General features: G+C 36.3%; 1 protein-coding gene across 50 annotated transcripts in view; it reads right to left on the minus strand.

Annotated features, from left to right (window-relative positions):
- The window catches only part of PCM1 (pericentriolar material 1), a 114,182-nt gene that overhangs the window by 61,350 nt on the left and 31,251 nt on the right, over positions 1-21,581 (minus strand). For 14 of the 50 annotated variants that reach the window (XM_078347412.1, XM_078347406.1, XM_078347402.1 and 11 more), the window contains 13 exons: positions 15,902-16,085; positions 14,801-14,974; positions 14,151-14,305; positions 13,475-13,713; positions 10,829-10,980; positions 10,550-10,679; positions 9,470-9,610; positions 8,624-8,814; positions 7,158-7,355; positions 5,427-5,646; positions 5,175-5,320; positions 4,211-4,398; positions 1,767-1,938 (listed from right to left, as the gene is read on the minus strand). In XM_078347412.1, coding sequence (XP_078203538.1) covers positions 1,767-1,938; positions 4,211-4,398; positions 5,175-5,320; positions 5,427-5,646; positions 7,158-7,355; positions 8,624-8,814; positions 9,470-9,610; positions 10,550-10,679; positions 10,829-10,980; positions 13,475-13,713; positions 14,151-14,305; positions 14,801-14,974; positions 15,902-16,085 — 2,290 coding nt within the window. Of the gene's footprint in view, positions 1-1,766; positions 1,939-4,210; positions 4,399-5,174; positions 5,321-5,426; positions 5,647-7,157; positions 7,359-8,623; positions 8,815-9,469; positions 9,611-10,549; positions 10,680-10,828; positions 10,981-13,474; positions 13,714-14,150; positions 14,306-14,800; positions 14,975-15,901; positions 16,086-21,581 lie in introns of all 50 variants that reach the window. The other 36 variants (XM_078347409.1, XM_078347399.1, XM_078347393.1 and 33 more) reach the window with 3 other exon arrangements.

The raw sequence follows: 21,581 nt of genomic DNA on the forward strand, positions 1-21,581 counted from the left end.
AAACCAGCATCTATTAATAGGTACTTATCAGTCATCTAGGGTGGGGAGAAAACATAAAACAAAATTAAACAGGTCTGTAAAGTATCTCAGAACTTTTAATTTGCCAATGTGCTTTATAATCTCTTGAGAGTGAGCAAGAAATCCAAAACTTTATTACAAAACTTAGCAGGAATAGGACTGCTCCCAAGAATAGTCTAGGAGACAGTGACCTACAGGATTTAACTCAATACAAGGGTTATTGTATTGAGTTACAAGCCAAATTTAGCCTGCTGCCTGTTTCTGTATGGCCTGAGAGCTAAGAATGGCTTTTATATTCTTAGTTGGAAGAAAAAAATTTTTAAAGTTTGTGACAAATGAAAATTATATATGAAAAAAATTTCAGCGACCATAAATAAAGTGTTGCTGGAGAACATGGCCATACTCATGCTGACATACCAGTAGTCTGTGGGTGCTTTTGTGTAAAACTGTCACAGATGAATGGCTATGATAAACTCTATGCACCAGCAAGGACTAAAATACTATCTAAACTTTTATAGAAAAAGTTTGCTGACCCCTGAGTAAGACTACAGGATTTTATCTGACTTCTTATCTCTAGTCATTTAATTCCATTAGATTACAATAGTTGAGATTTGGGGAAATGAGGTCTAATCCGAAGTAGGCCAAATATCTAAAATAATATTAGACATTCAGATCCATCCTAAAAATGACACAAATACCTAATTTAAAATCAGAGTAATTTTTTACTATCAATTATATATAAAACATGGAAAATAATGAAGTAGGAAGGCCTATTCACTGAAGCTTTGAATAAATGCTTACTGCTTGTGATGGATCTTCATCCAGCCATCATTTCTGAATGGCACCTGTGCACTATCACTGTGTTAGGCTTCTGACAATAGAATACTTTTATAAAGCAACATGAGATTTAACAGGAAAAAACAGAACTAAAAAAAAGGAGTCAACAAAATAAGGGATATTAATCATAGGATTTCTACTGATGAATAAAAGTTGTAATTCTCAGAATTATTGGTTAATCAAGTAAAAAAAAAAATCCCAGTTCATGACTTAACAGTGTGAAAATGCTAATATAAGAGCCTGAGACATTCCTAATCACATAGCTAAGAGAACTACAGTGTGAATTATACATATTTTTAAGGAGTAGGAAAGACAATGAGAGACATACCTGACAGATGAGGCTCAACTGAGCCAACCTTTCACATTGAGTCAAAAATCATGTTTCAGATTATAGCATTAAAAAATAATAATTGTAAGAAACAAAGAAGAAAAATAAATCCTATGATTAATACCATGCATCCTCAAAATTTATGAGGGAAAAGTTGTTTTTATAACCTAATAGCACTCAACATTATATCTGAATAGGTTTTAGGAAATGATTCTAAGCAAGGGCTAGGAATCAAAAAAAGGGACCATCATTTCATAACCATCTTCTAACAGTTAATATTAGTTTCTAGTCCTAAATCAGTGAACAGCAAACTGGTTTAACCTTAAAGACGGGTATCAAATCAGAGACAAGAGATCCTATGAGTTATGCCACATCCTTCCAAACGTAACTTTTTGTGTACCAGGGTTACCAGCAAGAATCCAGTATCTCATCTAGTCATATGTCAAAGTTTCATATTTCCAACATTATCAAGCCAAATAATCACAAGCATACTCCCTAGTTGTGTTTTCAAATTACATATAATTAGATGTAATCACAAAAGTGAATGTTTAAGCAATAACAGATTATATTTACAATCAGGTACCTTGGTTTTTCTGCTCCAATAGAGGAACTGCTTTCAAAAGGTTTTGGAAAAGCCATATATTCTGTTTTTCCTGAAGAGTTCTGGGCTAAGGGTTGCTGCTGTTCACTAGGTGTAGAGATATTCTGAGAAAAATCTCCGAAATTAGGAGGAAATAAAGGGCTGAAATTCATACCTAATCAGTAAGGTAGTAAGAGAAAAATAAAGAAATGTTTTTAACCTTAAAATAATATTAAAACAGTTTTAATTAAATGTGCCATTCAAATCCACCAAAACAAAAAATTGCTGATTTAAAAAAACAAAAGCTAATACTCATTTATCCAATCACTGTTTACAGCTCAGCCCACTATGTTTTACGCACTGGTCAAAGACAACCAATAATCCCCACTCCCTTAAGAGCTAAAAGTTAGAAATAATAGTATCTGACATTTATTAAATTATTACTGGGTGCCACACTCTACTGCAGGCACTTCACAGGTTATTTGGTTTAATACTTAAAAATGTTATAATTGATATTGTATTCATTTTACCAGTAGAAAATAGGGTTAGAGACCAAATGTCTAAAAAATAAAAAAGCTGGTTAGATCTCGGGTCTGTATGGCTTATAAGCTTATGCTGTTTCTACTGTTTTCACTGGGAAAGTCGAATATAATTAAATACCAAATAGTGTTATGTATCAGAGGTATTTACAAGAGGCTACTAACAACGTGGGGAGAAAGAGATTGGGATGGTTTCACAAAAATTGTACTCTTTATGAAGAATATAAGAGCCTTCACATAGAGTTGGTATGGGCATGAAGTATATTTTAGTAAAAAGGAGGAGCATTTGCAATTTCTTATTACTAACGTTTGCTGCCAATATTAACTGATGCTCAAGAACTAAAAAGCCTGTTAAATTTCTTATGCCACACTGTCTTGAAAATCCTATTAAGAAAACACACTGTGGTATATAAATACATATATATTCACAAAGCCCTTTCAACCTTTTTTCTCCTCCTATATTCCTTGCAAACATCTTTAACTCCTCTCCACAATGCACCTCATATAACAAGTCACTTAACTTATTCATTCTATTCGTAATGTCTTTCAGTAATTCCTTTTTCTTGATCCCTACTGATAAGGCCTAAGGTCAGGCTACCATTCTTTTCATATTACTATGACAGCCTTTGATTCACCAGCTAGATCCTCCACTCCTTTCCTCCAACTTCTCCTGAACACTTTCACCAGTGTAATCTTTCTAAAATATAAATTTCATGTTATCACTTGCTCTAAGTCCTTCAGTGGCCCCATCCTGTCAGCAATATAAAACCTAAGCTTCTCTGCACATCAGAAAATGCCTCTGCCACTCTTCAGCCACATCAATTACTCTTCCCCTAAATACTAGCCACCCTTAAATACCTCTAAATTCCCTGAGTGATGTACTATTTCATTGCTTTATACTAAGTGGGTCTACTGATTAGAAAGCCCTTCCATTTCTAATCTCTCTGGAAACAAATTCTATTCACTTTTAGCTTAAATATCATCTTTTTTTTTGCAGGGGGGACTGATTTGCTGACACTTCCCAGCATTTGCACCCGTTATGGCACCCATGGCACTGTACTATAAGCATTCATTAATAGCATCCTCACTACACCGTGAATTCCTTAAAAGGATCAGTGCCACTCATCTTTGGATCCCAGTAACGTAAATCGTGTCTGCGACGTAATGACTGCAGGAAAAAACATCCAAAGAAAAGCCTAAGCTAAATGTGCTCACCCTTAGTCTATTAGTATCTCCCTAAGAAGACATGGTACTCCTCCAGAAAAGCACTGTCTTATTCATCTTTACTCTCCCAGTGTGTACACAGTACCTGGTATACAGCAGCTATTGAACAGGTTAGTTCTCTCTCCTCTTAAAAAATAAATAAATTGAAGCAATCATTCCTAAGTAGTTCACTAAATTTCATTAGCAACCACATTACTAAACTTTGGTTTAGAAAAAAACAATGCAGGCTGGGCACAGAGGCTCATGCCTGTAACCACCACTCTGGGAGCCCAAGGTGGGCGGATCACCTGAGGTCAGGAGTTCAAGAACAGCCTGACCAACATGGTGAAACTGTCTCTAATAAAAAAATACAAAATTAGCCAGGCATGGCAGTGCATGCCTGTCAACTCCAGCAACTTGGGAGGGTGAGAAAGGAGAATCACTTGAACCCGGGAGGCGGAGGTTGTGGTGAGCCAAGATGGTGTCATTGCACTCCAGCCTGGGCTATAAGAATGAAACTCCATCTCAAAAAAAACAAAAACAAAAAAAGAAAAAAGAAACACTGTAGAAAGGATTTTGTAACTTTCTTTGCAAAAATTTCCTACCACATTACAAAAGAAAATGTTAAAACATCTATGCAATAGACAAATTACGTTCTCAAACACTTTGCTTTTATTTATTTTCTCTTTAGGATAAGTTACCTACCTGGTGCAAATGATGAAAAGTTAGCAAATCCAGGTATACTAAAGAGATTTACAGGCTGTGCTGGAAAGCTGAAAGGACAAAATAAACTGGAAGGAGGGTGCGATGCACTACTGCCTCTTTCCTTGCTTCCAGGTTTTTCTGGATGCTGATTTTGTTGGTGCGTAAGTTCATTTAGCATTTGTTTCAACCTACAAAAATTTAAGTAAATAATCTGAAAATCAGTTATATCACCGTATATATAAAGCACATTCAGAAAGAATACATGTAAAAAATTATTCAAAAGCATGCAAACTGCCCTGATACTACAGCAAGTATTTACTTGCTCTATAGGCTTAATTCAATAACTTTGCCTCTTCAACAAGAACTCAGCTTAGTACTTCTGTCCAACAGTCAGCATAACTGTAAGAAGCTCACTGTTTCCAGCCCTTTGGGAGGCCGAGGTGGATGGATCACGAGGTCAAGAGATCGAGACCATCCTGGTCAACATGGTGAAACCCTGTCTCTACTAAAAATACAAAAAATTAGCTGGGCATGGTGGCGCGTGCCTGTAATCCCAGCTACTCAGGAGGCTGAGGCAGGAGAATTGCCTGAACCCAGGAAACAGAGGTTGCGGTGACCCGAGATCGTGCCATTGCACTCCAGCCTGGGTAACAAGCGAAACTTCGTCTCAAAAAAAAAAAAAAAAGAAGCTCACTGTTTTGTTTATAGCTTCACTGTGGTACAATTTACACACCATAAAATTCACCAAGTAAATGTAAAATTCAGTTACATAAATTTATAAAAACAGAAATCCAAGGTATTAAAAAAGAACATTAGATAAACTACCACTTATAAAATTCTCAATAGATAGATAATGTCCAAATATGCAATTTGGTTCTTGCTCTTTTCTCCCAGAAGCTAATAGTAAAACCTTTGCTCAGTGTTAGCTCTTCTACAGTCTCAATACTTCTAAGAAACAGATTACCTCTGAACATTATTCTGCTGCCATGTTAGCTGAGTATAGCACTGGTTCAACTGGTGCATTATCAAGTGTACTTGAGGAGATGCAACATTGCTGGGCATAACACTGTAAGGACCCGTGAGAAGAGTTTGTAGCAGACAAGACAGAGTCTATTGAAAGAAAGTTTCTGTTAAGTTACTGATGACTTGAGAAAAATCTGTATTGCTTCAAAACTTATAAAAGTAGAAGCAAAATGTATTTCATAGCAAATTTTACCTGCTGGTCTTGCATCAAAGTCTGACAAATATTAACACTAAAATCAAGCTGTTTCTTTAGCTGATTGATTTGTTCTTGCCATTGTTCTTTCTCTTCTACATAAGAGAGCTCTGACACCCAACGAAGGTTTTCTTGCCGTTGCATGCTGATATTCTGTTGCCTTGTCTTGGCTAAAGAACGATAATTTTCATCTGCTGAAAAAGGGCAATTGTTCTTCCACCTAACACAAGATTGAAAGCATCAAGTCATCATACATAACAATTTGGTTTTCAAAATACAGCAATAAACTCTGATACTCTGGCTATGGGCCAATGTTCACTTTTAAATTCAAAGAACGTATAAAGTATTAAAAAATATAGAGGGGGAGAAAGTCCACATCTTTAGTTTTGTGCAATTATCCATTTTCATTACTTTCCACTTTTTCATTTAAGTTTTTACACAGGTGTCCATATAATTAAGTATTCTGCAAAATAAAAATATTTATAATGTCACAAGTACTTTTCCATTCTTCATGCTTTAAGTTCAACCACATAGTATTTCATCAAGGGGAGCTACTATAGCTACTTTACCATCGTTTATTTGAAAAAAATTTCACTGTTACTAACAGTGTAATAATAAATATATTTGTGGGCAGGCGCGGTGGCTCACGCCTGTAATCCCAGCACTTTGGGAGGCCGAAGCGGGTGGATCATGAGGTCAAGAGATTGAGACCATCCTGGTCAACATGGTGAAACCCCGTCTCTATTAAAAACACAAAAAATTAGCTGGGCATGGTGGCGCGTGCCTGTAATCCCAGCTACTCGGGAGGCTGAGACAGGAGAACTGCCTGATCCCAGGAGGCGGAGGTTGCAGTGAGCCAAGATCGCACCATTGTGCTCCAGCCTGGGTAACAAGTGCAAAATTCTGTCTCTAAATAAATAAATAAATTTGTTAACAGGCCTTTTTCAATATCTACAATTTGCTATTTTTGCTTAATTCTCAAAAGCAGGAGTGAAGATTGATCCAGTTTAGATGGAGCTACTGCAACAACATTCTTGTAGTATAATAAATTATCTATCTGTTCTTTGTCCCTGGTTCCTAACACAGAGTTTCTAAAACCCTTGGGATCTTCCGAGTGATAGTCTTTTGTTATGCATAACAAGCCGCTTTCAGCCAGACCTGGATTTATGCTAACTGGACCAGTCACCAACAGTCAGCAATTCCATGAATTATGCCTAAGCAATGAAATTTCCTAAACAGGGTTAAGGAAGCTTCTGGGTCAATGAACACATCAAAGTGCTGGAGAGGGTGGGGCACACAGAGAAAAGCATGGAAGCTCTGCACACCTCACCAACCTATACCTTGACTTAACGCACCTCTTCCATTTGGCTGTTCAGAATCCTTTGTAAGGCATGGGTAAACACAAGTAAGTGTTTTCCTGTATTTTGTGAGTTGTTCTAGCAAATAAACCTGAAGGGGGATGTCGGAACTCCTAAATTTTGAACCATGTTGGATAGAAGTGTGGGTAACCTGGGGACTAAGCACTTGAAATTGAAGTCTGAAATAAGGGCAGTCTTACCAAACTGAGCCCCTTAACTTGTGGGTCTGCACTAACTCTGAGTAGTTAGTGTAAAAACTGAATTGAACAACAGGACACTCAGTTGACTTGGAGAACTGCAGAAGTGCTTGCTGTCAGTGAAAAAGACCTAAACCTCTTAAAATTAAGCATAAAATTAAAATACTGAAACTAACCTATTTTTAGTTTCCTTTCCATTGTAGGAGTTATGATTCACACTGTTAGAAGGATATACAGAAAAGTTATCATTGGAACAGGCATCTTGCTCTTCTTCCTCCTCTTCATCTGTCCGATCAATTCCTTCAGAAAGGTAACCGTCTTCATCTCCTTCATCTAGTGCACACTGGGTAGATCCTCCCCAAGTTGCCATTGTTCTACTTAAGAGACGTAAAACACATGTCATTCTGGAGATAAGCTAAATACTATGTGCCACACATTGTTTCAAACATAAATATACATGTCTGTATACAAAATTTCACTTAATCACAGTCACGATGCTATGGGTAGTACTCTCCCTATTGCTGTTATGTAGAATATGTTTAGTTTGCCTTCCACAAAACAATTCTTCAAATAAATTTAAATAATCATCCTATCCCCTGGAACTATTTTCCAAAACTAACCTACCCTCAACTTTTAATTTTTCCTTGAGTGACAGTTTTTAAGATCAGTGCTATTCAACAGAACTTTCTATAATTATGGTAACAATCTACATCTGTGTTATTCAACACAGTAGATGCTAGGTACACACAGCTACTGAGCACTTAAAATGTAGCCAGAAAGACTAAAAAAATTAATTTTTTATTTCATTTAAGTTTAAATAACCACCTATATCTAGTGGCTGCCATAGTAGAGAACAAAACTCAAGACCAATGGCTCTGAAACAAGATACTCATCAAAACTATCTGAAGAACTCTGTAAAACAACAGCTGTGTAGTACCCAGTACAGAATAAAATATTGTAGATACAGTCTGATCAATAAAATGCATATTGAGACTCCAAGGAACAGAAATTCATCTGAGAAGAAACAGAGTAGGGCTTGGTGCAAAATTCCAGAAATGCCATCTGAGGATATGAAAAGGAAAGGTCATAAACAAATCTGGATTTCAAAACTTTAGATCTGGATAATACTATATAGCTAAGTAATTCACTGATCTTATAGACGACCAACACTTTAGAAATATTCTAAATATGGACATTTTAAACTGAAATCCTAAAAATTAATTTCTTATTATAATAAAATGTTTTTAAGATCCTTAGGAACCTTAAAAACAGGAGATACTCAATTTAAGTATTAAAAAGTGCTTCTTTCCAGCCTGACAGAAAAACACTACAAAATATCAAGCATTTTCTTTTTTATAAACTTAAATAAGAAAATAAGGCTTATACACATAAGAAAATCTGTATCACCATTTGATAAAGTGCCATAGTAATTTAAGACAAAAGAGAAAGCTGATGCTACAAGAAGTCAGAACAGAAAGGGGCTAGATTCAGTTAAACTGAGTCACAAAGGTGGTAAATTGTAGCCTCACTGAAACAGCAGATTTGTGCTGTGGTGTAGAGGAGAAATGTGGCTAACTAGCCTAAAGGTCAGTCTTTGGCAGTTGACGTTTTTTTAGAAAGGTGATTTATGCAGCTCTCTTACTTATCCGTTCTACTCTGCTGAGGAGTACACAGGTTCTCAGATCCATCACTTCTCAATGACACAGCCACTGGAGATGCAGTTTCAGCCAGACCTTGCCTCCTCTGATGTTCAGCCATCAGAGCTTCAAGCTGCTTTCTTCTCTGTCGCAGCTCTTCCCTCAACATTTCATGTCTTCTCACTTCTGACCAAAACTATTTTTTAAAAAAAAATCAGAAGGGAGTAAATATTTGGATTTGCTGTAGCCTTAAAGAGTAACAGGCTAATAATACTGGCACTATCAACAAAGCTTTCTATTTTCATTCTCTCCTTTTCACACTAAGATGTCCACGAAGGTTAAAATGATAATTTAGTTATGAATAAGAAAAAATTAGGCAATCATTAATTCTTAATAGAAACAAGTGGAACCCAAATATATTTCAGAAATTATTTGGGAAAAACAGTATTTTCTACAAAGTACATATCAATAAAATGTCAAAGGATAGTTCTTTCTAACTGAAATGATTACTATTTGCTGCAACTACCCCCTTACATATTTCTGCCAAATATTAAGAACATAAATATTTTGAAAATACACTTTTTAGAAATTTAAAAATTTGACAATTTTCAGTTAAAATTTAAAAATAAAAACGTTTTGTCTTTCTCACATTATAATCTAATAAATTATCTACAGATTATAATCTATATTTACTAGATTTTTGTGTCTACTAAAAAGGCACAAAACAGACTACCATTTACAAACATGTTTCAAGGATATTCAGTTTCCTTTCTTAAGATGTGCCTTATTGAAGAACAAAAACAAGAAAAGACAAGACTAACTAAGGAATAATAGAGTACAATCTACAATACCTCATTATCTACTATTGAAGAATCTTCAGCCTCAAAAACAGATTTGACTGTACTGGTCTCATGTTCATTTACAGCTGGGGTTGAAGTAACAGCTGGCATATATTTTTTTGTGGGACAATTACCCACACTAGCAGCTGACAGCTAAAAAGGAATTTACAAAAAAAGTTATGAGGAATTAAAGCAATTACATTAATTTCATAAAAGCAGTTATTTATTTCTTCTGTAGGGCTCTAGTGCCATATTTAATGTGTTATTAGCAGACCCCAGTTGCCATCATCATTCAAAGATAACTTGAAATAAGAAAACAAAGATGAAAACACAAGCTAAGGTTGACAAACAGTACCCCTCAGGAACAACAGAAACAATAGGGCTAAAACACAATAGAAAATTTTGAATACTCAACCCAACTTTCCCATATTTCTCTAGACATTAGTTAGACTGGACATAAGGAGAAAAACATGATAAAGTAGAAAAGGTAAGGGTCTACAAGATAAACACATTTGATGTGTTTTCCTTTCTTTGAAAACACAACCTAACTGAAGATAAAGCTAACCAATAAACTCTGGGAAAGTATCAGAAGGAATTATCCCCTTCCCATATTATTATCTGACTAACGGATATCATCAAAAATGTTTATTTTCTATTCAATCTCAAGACCCATGTATAGGGTACTAACTAATAAGCAAAAGCATAGACAGTGACTCCTTACATACAACTATTTTCCTTAGATAACTTATGGTGGCTTCAGTGTTTTATTATATAATTTCAGACCAGTAAAAGATGGAAATTTTGGTCCATAATTGCAAAAGTCAAACAAGAATATTTTAATATAATAAATAGTTATGAGATTCTATGGCCAGCCAGCCCAATAAGAAGAAATAAAATCAGAGCAAATTCCTATGCGCTCTCTTTTACACTGTAAATGTACATCCCAAACTCTTCATTAGTTTATCCACTGCATTAATCACCAAATTAATATATATGATTATGTCACCTTAATACTAGAAAAAGAGTACTTTCAGTTGGTATCAGTTTCTAAACATCTTTTTTCAGACAAATAGAAATAAATTTCATAATTACCTGTAAGTCAGGGCATGCCGTTTGCAATGCTTGAATTTTCTCCTGAATGTCAATCAGTTTCTTTCTTTCTTCTTGCAACTGTTTTAGCTCTCTCTGTTGCTGCTGTAGTTTAGCCTCATAAAATTTCTCTCTACAATTAGATTGACATTATAGTTATGGACTCCAATAAAATCTGATGAAGCATTAAGCACAACATAACACAATACTTAACTGAGTACCTACTCCATAATAGACACTAAATTTTTATTATATTAAATGAAGACCAAAAGCTTAACATACCTTGCCTTTTCATTTACACCAGTATCCTTCTGTGTTTTATTGGCATTTCCTCTAGTGTTATTTGAGTTTTGCTTGGTGTCTTCTTCTGCTGGGTAGAAATCATCCAAATTTGATGTATTGGCAGAGAGAACTCCATGAGCTGCATCATCATCCTAAAATAGCATCATTACATTAACACAATCTTGATACGTAAAGACTTTATCCAGGACACACCTTAGTAAATAATGCTAGTCTGTAAAATTTACATAAAAAGATTAAAGCAGTAAAGAAAGCACGTTTGTATGCATGTTTACACGTGTTCAACATACATTTCTTTACATGTTTGTATTTAAATACACACCTTTATAAATGTGTTAATAGTTATGTAGTTAACTATAATTATCTCACTTCAACAACTCTTCTTATAATTGGGAAAATTTGGAAAAGGCCAATTCCGATAATGGTTAAATAGGCTACAGTATATCAATATACAGTGACTCTTTAAACTCTATACATTATTTTCCTTGGATAACTTAATGGTAGCTTCGAGGTTTTATTATATAATTTCAGGCCAGTAAAAGATGGAAATGCTGCTTAAAATAAAAAATACATATATTTTCTTAAAATATAAAATATAAAAATATACCACTGTTTAAAATATAAATACATAAAAATATGAATACATATCAAAAATACATATAGAAATACAAATTACATATAAAAAATACAGAGAAAACTGCACCCTAGAAAATAATTGTTCTAGAGACCAATTAAGTTGTGTCCTTTCAAATTAAAATGTACACAAATTCTGATATATTCTCCTCCATATCTTTCTTAACAAACATAAATGCACAGAAGCTTCTGCAAGAATGTTCTTTAGTGCATTTCATAAAAACAGCTATACAGCTTATAATAAAACTATACTGGCAAATAATCATTCTTATTTATGTATTATGTATGGCTGCTTTTGCATTGTGAAGTTGTAACAGAGACTGTATGACCAGAAAGACTAAACTATATAACCAATTCACTCTTAAATAGTGAAAGATTAAAAACAAGTATATATTAGCCGAATGCTATTATACATTAACTAAATTAAGGTCCACCGATACTACGGAAAACTATACTGCAGGTAAAAATAACTGTATGCGTTGTATATATATGTGCAGTATTATTTATGTTTTATAATTATCGTATCCATGTGTTTCATAATTATTTCTAATTATATAGAACCATATATAGCAACATGAAAAGTTCTGAGACATTGTGGAGTGGGGAAAAAAAGAAAAGTTATAAAATAATACTTAGTGTATTATACAGTTTGTAAAAACAAAGAAACATACCACAAAACTTCATGTATTTTTTAAAAAATAAGTGCATAGTGTTGTACATAAATGCACAGAAAAGGTCTAGTGACTTTGGTAAAGAAGAATGGGATTATTAGTAGAGGTGAAGAGGGAGTTTACTAGTAATCATTTGTTTGCCTGTAATCTCAGCACTTTGGGAAGCCAAGGCGGGTGGACTGCCTGAAGCCAGGTGTTCAAGACCAGCCTGGATAACATGGTGAAATCCCATCTGTATTAAAAATAGAAAAATTAGCCGGGTGTGGTGGTGTATGCTTGTAATCCCAGCTACTCGGGAGGCTGAGGTAGAAAAATCACTTGAACCCGGGAGATGCAGGTTTCAGTGAGCCGAAATCATGTCACTGAACTCCAGCCTGGGTGACAGAGCAAGATCCTGTCCCCAGTAAATAAATAAATAAATATGTACCTTTTTGAACTCAGAGAGCACATTCACCTTTACTTGAATAATTCAAAGTACATATCATTTCAAAAGAAGCTGTTAATAAAACTTCAGTCTTTCAGAAAAACCATTTTATATGATTTATATATATATACACACCTTTATAAATGTGTTAATAGTTATGTAGTTAACTATATTACAGTATATTTATACAATTATAAGCTTATATTTTGTGTTAATAGTTACATAATTATATATTTTTACATATTTTTACAATTGTAAGAATATACAATTGTATATTTATATAATTACAGTTAATTGTGTAACTGTTAACACAAAAAATGTATAAATTGCTTTTTAAAATTTATGATTAACCTTTAACCTTACTGAATACAATAACATATGGTTTTTCTTTTACATAAAGTGGGTTAAGATCTCAGGCTCTGGTATCAGGAAGTCTGAATGCTGGCTTGGACAGTCATATAAACTTTGACAATTAAGACCTCTTCGATCTATTTAATATCTACCTCATTGAGGTGCTGCAAGTTCTACATAAAGCCAGAGGTATCAGCAAAACCACAAAACGTGTTCTCTTCTGTTTTTGTAAATAAAAACAGCTATTACTGCTTATAATAAAACTTATTGGCAAATAATCATTCTCATTTATGTATGGCTGCTTTTGCATTGTGAAGTTGTGTCAGAGACTGTATGACCAGAGAGCCTAAACTATATAACCAATTCACTCTTAATTTAAAAAGGTTGCTGACCTGATGTACAGCACGTAAAGTGCTATAAACTTAAACCTCACATACAATAAATAAATTGTACTAGTATAATTTATACCAAAGTAATTATCATACACAAATTTTATTAAAGACTGTACTATTTGACAAACAGGTTTTTAAAAGACCAAGCAATATTTACCTGTACCATAGCAACAAGATCTTGTAACTGTCTAAGTTTCTGTTTTGCAGCCAAAAGTCTGTTGATCTTCTGTTCAAATTCAGCATCCTCTGGATGCTCATCAACCAGACTGCTCCTGTGACTAGATAATGAAGCTCCACTGACTCCCTCCTCTTCTGCTTCTTCCTCCTCTTCCTCATCATCTTCACCTTGTGCAACATGAATCTCCTGTTCCCCTTCTCTGTTATATCGACAATCTGCTGAAAACACGTATAATTAAAATCAGTAATTTTTTTTTTTTTTTTTTTTTGAGACAGAGTTTCGCTCTTGTTACCCAGGCTGGAGTGCAATGGCGCAATCTTGGCTCACCACAACCTCCGCCTCTGCCTCCTGGGTTCAGGCAATTCTCCCGCCTCAGCCTCCTGAGTAGCTGGGATTACAAGCATGCGCCACCATGCCCAACTAATCTTTTGTATTTTTAGTACAAGCGGGGTTTCACCAAGTTGACCAGGATGGTTTCGATCTCTTGACCTCATGATCCCCCCGCCTGGGTCTCCCAAAGTGCTGGGATTACAGGTGTGAGCCACCACGCCCGGCCCAAAATCGGTAATTTTAAAAATAAACTTAAGAGCACACAAGAACGAAAACCCACTTTGTAAGAATAACATGGCAAAATTCTCTGTAAATGCAGTCATACCTAAAGGAGGCACATTTAAAGCCCTTATGTTGGCAGCAGATCTGTTGTTAATTTCACAATTAGAATTAACTGCTCTCCCATCTCTATTATTAGAAACACATTGTGCATTACTATTACTATTTACTTCATTCCAGGTGGAAGCTACTTGTGGATTTCTAGAAGAAAGAAAACAGCCTGAAGTTATTTAAGGCACACACAAAAAAGGGAAATGAATCAAAATTTTAGAACTGCTAATAAAATACTCCAAATTAAGAACACTGTTGGCTATGCCATTTAAATTCAAATTGAATAATCAACTCCTGCTTTTCTGTGACTTCTGCATATGTGCTATTTGGAAACTTAGAAAGAAAAAATGACAACTACACCTAAAAATTAAGAGACGGGAAAATGCTAAGTTACATACATCTCATGATTTAATTGAATTCGATCGAACAAACACAAATTTACTGAACTATTGTACTCCATACCTCCCCTCCCTAATCATTTGTCTTCATAGGGCAAAGATGATTACAATGACCAAAACAGATTTGCAAGAAAAAAGCTTATATAACAGGCAAACAATGAATGCTCTAATGAAGTATTTTTGTTCCCACATTAAAAGTATCACACGTTAGAATATGCTGGAAAAACATCCAAAAAAAAGTTCTTACAGAATGTTAGTAACAGGCTCGGAATTTTCATGCTCAGAATCATATTCTGACTCTTCAGTTTCCTCATCTTTCCTGTTTTCATTCACGGCATCTGTCATCATGTCTGAGGTTTGTTCATAATAGTGAACTAACTCTCTTAGTTCATTTAATCTCTTTCGAACTTCATTTAACTTCCTGATAAAGAAAAAGTGTAAGATTTACACCCGTTTTAGCAAAATAATGCAGACATTATTTTCATGTAATAGCAGCTAACACAAACAAAATTTAGACCTACTAAAATATCCACTCAGTGAGCTATCCAGGGGGCATGACTATAAAATAATGAGTTTAAAGCCAAGTACGGCTTACTCGAAATCTCACCACCTTATTTTTTTATGCTGTGTCAGGGACAAAAGCATAAGAAAACCAATTTCAATTTAATTGTTCATTTTAAGCAGGTGTAAATGTTAACAGCAGAAAACCTGATGTCAAAAATATTTCTAGGTTTCTCTAGTATCAAAAGTATGAAGTACTATTCAAATACTACCTCTCAGGCAAATCAGGTATACAGACATTACTGAGCATGTATAGAAGGTTCTTGATTTGTGTGCAGATGAGATCTAAAGCATGTATACTATGTTTACCAAAAATAAATTAAGTCTGCTGAGTTCATACTAAGTGCCAAGAGCAATACCAACATTTTTTAACGAAAACATATTTATGAACAGATATATTATTCCTATTTTGTAGATGAGGAAATACAGACTTAGTAAGGCTAAGTTATTTGTACGTGGTGACACAGCCTTGTGTGATAAAACTTCAGGGCTGATTCTACAGGCTGGTCTCTAAATCACCTGAATATAGAAATATTTTAACTGTAGTCTTATTTTTGATCTATGATCTGAAAAACAAGGTAACAGCAGTTCACAGAAATTACCTGTGTTACAACATCTCGTCTTAGACAACTCAATGCAACACACACTCATGCCTCTTTTACCTATCACTTAAGAATGTTTACAGTATTCAATAAATCTCATTTTGCCAGAATTTTCAACACAAAGAAAAAAATTGTCCCTATTTCATTTTAATCTATGAAAACAATGATTGTAAAAAATGTTTTACTGGAGTTTTTCAGTTGGATTAAGATGGCCTTCATTTTCACTCTCATTCTGAGAGACTAGAGAAGCAGCAGGATAAGGAACAGATGATGGGAGGCTATGGGATTCTCCATTGACAACTGGTGCCAAGCCTACAGGAGCAGATGGAGCTGAAGTACTTCTTTGATCCACACTCCTTTGTGGAGAGGCTGAAGAAGGCACAACAAAAAAATTGAAAAAAATCACCAGTTAAACAAACATTTACAGTTGGCTGAGATGTCGAAAAACAGAAAGTAAAAATCATTTACAATGTCTACAGATTTAAATTTTAGAAACTTGTTTATTAGCATACTCCACAATTAAACACAAAATGCACACAAGACATGTTTACCTCTTCTTTCCAGATTCATTCTATCATCTTTACATTATAATCACTGGGTTAAAACAGAAAGGAAAGAAAAAAGAAAAGATGGAAATTGACAAGAACGATGATATTCTACCTTGGAAAAATAACTAGAGGAGTACTCCAGTTAGTTTTAACTAATGAGTAAACTTGGTAACTAACTTGATAAACTTGGTTCTAGGTTAAATTAAACAGGGCCACTAAGAATGATGCACAGTACTCAATCTGTAATCTTTATAGGGTAGCCCAAGCTGATTAGGTCTTCATCAGTTTTTCACATCCACAGACCAGAGAGTTAAATCTGGACACCAAGAAGGAACTTTTCTTGCTCCAGGAGACAAAGCAAAAGTGTTAAGGTGACTGTGGTACCTCCCTACCATGAAATACTAAACAGCAATAAAAATCTGCTAATTAGATAATGGCTAACCCTCTATGGTCCCTAAACTAAATTCAATTACTTTCTATTTAACTTCTTTCACTCTCAAATATAAATTATGCTTTCAAGAGCAATTAATGAAGATTAAGAATCTTTGTACTTCTCTACCTCCTACCATTTCAAAGCTGCACTCATTTGCTAGTATCTTCCTCACAGAACTATCACTATTTGGTGCTCACTTTAGTACAATTCCTGCAGGTGGTTTCCAGAAGTCTCCTCATTCTATTCACTGATCATTCTACACCTTTTGCTGCTGCTCTCACACTGTTTCCCGGTAAGGAAAAAATGGCCTTTAAGAGTCATCAGTATACAGAGTGCTACTGTATGCATACAAAACTGACCACAACGACTTAAGCACAACTTTCACCTTTTTTCTTAGTTGAGGATAAGAACCAGTATTATACTCTGGAGTAGGAAGAGACTAGCAAAAGTCAGGGGAAAGAAAGAAATATGTTTTAGGACAGGAATAGTAAGGTTCTTTTGTGGGTGACAAAGAAAAAGGAGATATGTGGAGAATAAGGACCAGAGAGGGTCCAGAGATAATGGTTTTTGTTGTTGTTTTTAAATCCCTTGTCTTCTCCTTAATTAGACAACAGCTAGAATGTTTAAAGATCAGTTGAAAGTTGCCTCTACTGACTTCAATTTCTAATGCCTGAGCCTCTATTACTATTTGGATAAGAGACAGAGGCTATGTTTGAAAAGGTATTAGGATAGGAACTGAAAACTAGATCTGATTTAGACAAAGAATGTGAAATACCTGTGGAGCCTAAAATCTAGCTTTATAGTTATAGCTACCTGGGATGATTATTTATACACTTTTTAAAAATTAATATGGACAAGGTTTAAAAGTAGAGGTGTGGGGGAGGGAACAAGGTGGCCAAATAGACACAACTCCGGTGCACAACACCCAGAGAGAGAGACGCAGAAATTGAGAGATCTCCTAGCTCCAACCAGGTACCAGGTGCATTTCAACAGGTCTGGTTCACAGTAAGCAAAGCCCAGGCAGAGCAGACGGAGGCGGGGAGGGGTGCTGCTTCACCCAGCAAGTGCATCTGACCAGTGACTCAGAGGCTCCCCCTCCAGCACCCTGGTCCAGATACAGCACTTCCCCCAAGGCCTCAGCAATACACAGAACAGGGGATCTTTGCCAGTCTATCACCTGGAATTACAAGCACAGAGTTGAATAATAACACAAGACTGTGTCCCGGATTGTCCCACAGATCTAAGCAAACGCATAAGCCCATAAGCCGGCTGGGAGAGCCTGCGGGCTGAACTATTGCCCCCTCCCCCTGCCTGGAGAACGAGGGAGCTGAAAGTGGGGAGACAGATGGTGTGCCTGGGTGGGTCCCGACCCTCTCACATAAACCCCAGAGGGCTGAGGCACTAACTCTAGAGAGTTATGCAGCCAGTGCCTCAGTCTGAGCTGAACGCTGCCTGATCCAGCTCCGTGGAGGAAACGCACAACCCACCATTAAAGAGGTGGGACTAGGCTTCATGTTTTAACAAAAAACACAGGAAGCCTACGTAGCAATGGGACAGTGTTTTGACCACCCAGCAGCGCCTCAAAATCATCGGAAGAGGCGGGCCTAACCTCCCAGTGCAAACAAAAAACACAAAGGAAGGCTACCTAGTAACCTCAAAGAGTCCCTGGAAACCGTGTAGCACCTCGACAGGCAGACAAGTGACCTCATCAAGCAGCTCCCTGAGATCAGAGCCAGGTAAATCCATGAAGATGGGGAAAAACCAGTGCAAAAAAGATGAAACCATCAAAGACCAGAATGCCCCTTTTCCTTCAAGGAATCACAACTCCTCATCAACACGGGAACACAACATGACTGAGAAAGAGTGCGATGAACTGACAGAAACAGGCTTCAGAAGGTGGGTAACAACAAACGTTTCTGAGCTAAAGGAACACAGTCTAACCCAATGCAGTGACATGAAAAACCTTTGAAAAAAGGTTAGATGAAATGATAACTAGAATAACCAGCTTAGAGAAGAATATAAACAACTTGATGGAGTGGAAAAACACAGCACGAGAACTATGTGAAGGAAACACAAGTTTTAATGGCCAAATTGATCAAGCAGAAGAAAGGATGTCAGAGATTGAAGATCAATTCAATGAAATAAAAAGAGAAGGCAGGGCAAGAGAAAAAAAGAGTAAAAACAAATGAAGAAAGCCTCCAAGAAATATGGGATTATGTGAAAAGACCTAATCTATGCTTGATCAGTGTACCTAAATGTGACAGGGAGAATGAATCCAAGCTAGAAAACACGCTCCAGGATATTATCCAGAACTTCTCCTGCCTAGCAAGGCAGTCCAACATTCAAATCCAAGGAATACAGAGAACTCCACAAAAATATCCCTCAAGAAGAATAACCCCAAGACACATAATCATCAGATTCACTAGGGTTGAAATGAAGGAAAAAATGCTAAGGGCAGCAAGAGAGAAAGGTCAGGTCAACCACAAAGGGAAGCCCATGAGACTCACAGTGGATCTCTCGGCAGAAACCCTACAAGCAAGAAGAGAGTGGGGACCAATATTCAACATCCTTAAAGAAAAGAACTTTCAACCCAGAATCTCATACCCAGCCAAACTAAGCTTCATAAGTGAAGGAGAAATAAAATCCTTTACAGACAAGCAATTCCTGAGAGATTTCGTTGCCATTAGACCTGCCTTACAAGAGCTCCTGAACGACACACTAAACATTGAAAGAAACGAGTACCAGCCACTGCAAAAGCACACCAAATGGCAAAGACCAAAAATGCAATGAAGAAACTGAGTCAAATAACGGGTAAGGAAACCAGCCAGTAACAAAATGGCAGGATCAAATTCAAACATAACAATATTAAAATGGAATGTAAACAGCCTAAACAACCCAATCAAAAGACACAGACTGGTAAACTGGCTAAAAAGTCAAGACCCATCGGTGTGCTGTATTCAGGAAACCCACCTCACATACAAAGACACACAGACTCAAAATAAAGGGATGGAAGATTTACCAAGAAAATGGACAACAAAAAAAAGCAGAGTTTTCAATTCTAATCTCTGATAAAACAGACTTCGAACCAACAAAGATCACAAGAGACAAAGAAGGGCATTACATAACGGTAAAAGGATCAATCCAACAACAAGAGCTAACTATCCTAAATATATATGCACCCAACACAGGAGTACCCAGATAAATAAAGCAAGTTCTTAATGACCTAAAAGGAGATTTAGACTCCCACACAATAATAGTGGGAGACTTCAACACTACAATGTCAATATTGAATCAATGAGACAGAAAATTAACAAGGACATCCACAACTTGAATGCAGAGCTGGACCAAGTGGACCTAATAGACATATACAGAACACTCCACCCAAAAATCCACAGAATATACATTCTTCTCAGCACCACATCACTCTTACTCAAAAACTGACCACATAATTGGAAGCACACCACTCCTTAGCAAATGCAGAAGAACAGAAATCATAACAAACAGTCTATCAGACCACAGTGCAATCAGATAGGACTCAGGATTAAAAGACTCACTCAAATCCACATAACTACTTGGAAACCGAACAACTTGCTTCTGAGTGTCGACTGGATAAACAATGAAATGAAGGCAGAAATAAAGATGTTCTTCGAAACCAATCAGGATGAAGACACAACTTACCAGAATCTCTGGGACACCTTTAAAGCAGTGCCGAGAGGGAAATTTATAGCAGTAAATGCCCACGTGAGAAACAAGGAATAATCTAAAATCAACACCCTATCATCAAAATCGAAAGAGCTAGAGGAGCAAGATTTTAAAAACTCAGAAGCCAGCAAAAACAAGAAATAACTAAGATCAGAGGTGAACTGAAAGAGATAGAGACACAAAAAAACCCTTCAAAAAAATCAGTAAATCCAGGAGCTGGTTTTTTGAAAAGATCAACAAAATAGATAGAGCATTAGTCAGATTAATAAAAAAGAAAAGAGAGAAGACTCAATTAGATGCAATTAAAAACGTTAAAGGGGTACTACCAATGATTCCGCAGAAATACAAACTACCATCAAAGATTACTACAAACATGCCAGGCGCGGTGGCTCAAGCCTGTAATCCCATCACTTTGGGAAGCCGAGGCAGGTGGATCATGAGGTCAAGAGATCGAGACCATCTTGGTCAACATGGTGAAACCCCGTCTCTACTAAAAATACGAAAAAAATTAGCTGGGCATGGTGGCGCGTGCCTGTAATCTCAGCTACTCAGGAGGCTGAGGCAGGAGAACTGCTTGAACCCAGGAGGCAGAGGGTGCGGTGAGCCGAGATTGCACCACTGCATTCCAGCCTGGGTAACTAGAGCGAAACTCTGTCTCAAAAAAAAAAAAAAAGAAAGATTACTACAAACAGCTCTATGCACTTAAACCAGCAAACCTGGAAGAAATGGATAAATTCCTGGACATTAGCACTCTACCAAGCCTAAACCAGGAAGAAGTTGAAACCCTAAATAGACGAATAACAAGGGCTGAAATTGAAGCAGTAATAGGCTACCAACCAAAAAAAGTCCAGGTCCAGATGGGTTCACAGCCAAATTCTACCAGACATGCAAAGAGGAGCTGGTTCCTTCTGAAACTATGCCAAACAATACAAAAAGAGGGAATCCTCCCTAACTCATTCTATGAGACCAACATCATCCTGATACCAAAACCAGGCGGAGACTCAACTAAAAAAGAAAACTTCAGGCAAATATCCATGATGAACATTGATGCAAAAATCTTCAATAAAGTACTGGCAAACCGACTGCAACAGCATATCAAAAAGCTTATTCATCACAATCAAGTAGGCGTCATCCCGGGGATGCAAGGCTGGTTCAACATACGCAAGTCTATAAACAGAACCA

This window comes from Callithrix jacchus, chromosome 13, assembly GCF_049354715.1.
Source record: "Callithrix jacchus isolate 240 chromosome 13, calJac240_pri, whole genome shotgun sequence".
In the NCBI taxonomy this organism is placed as follows: domain Eukaryota; kingdom Metazoa; phylum Chordata; class Mammalia; order Primates; family Cebidae; genus Callithrix; species Callithrix jacchus.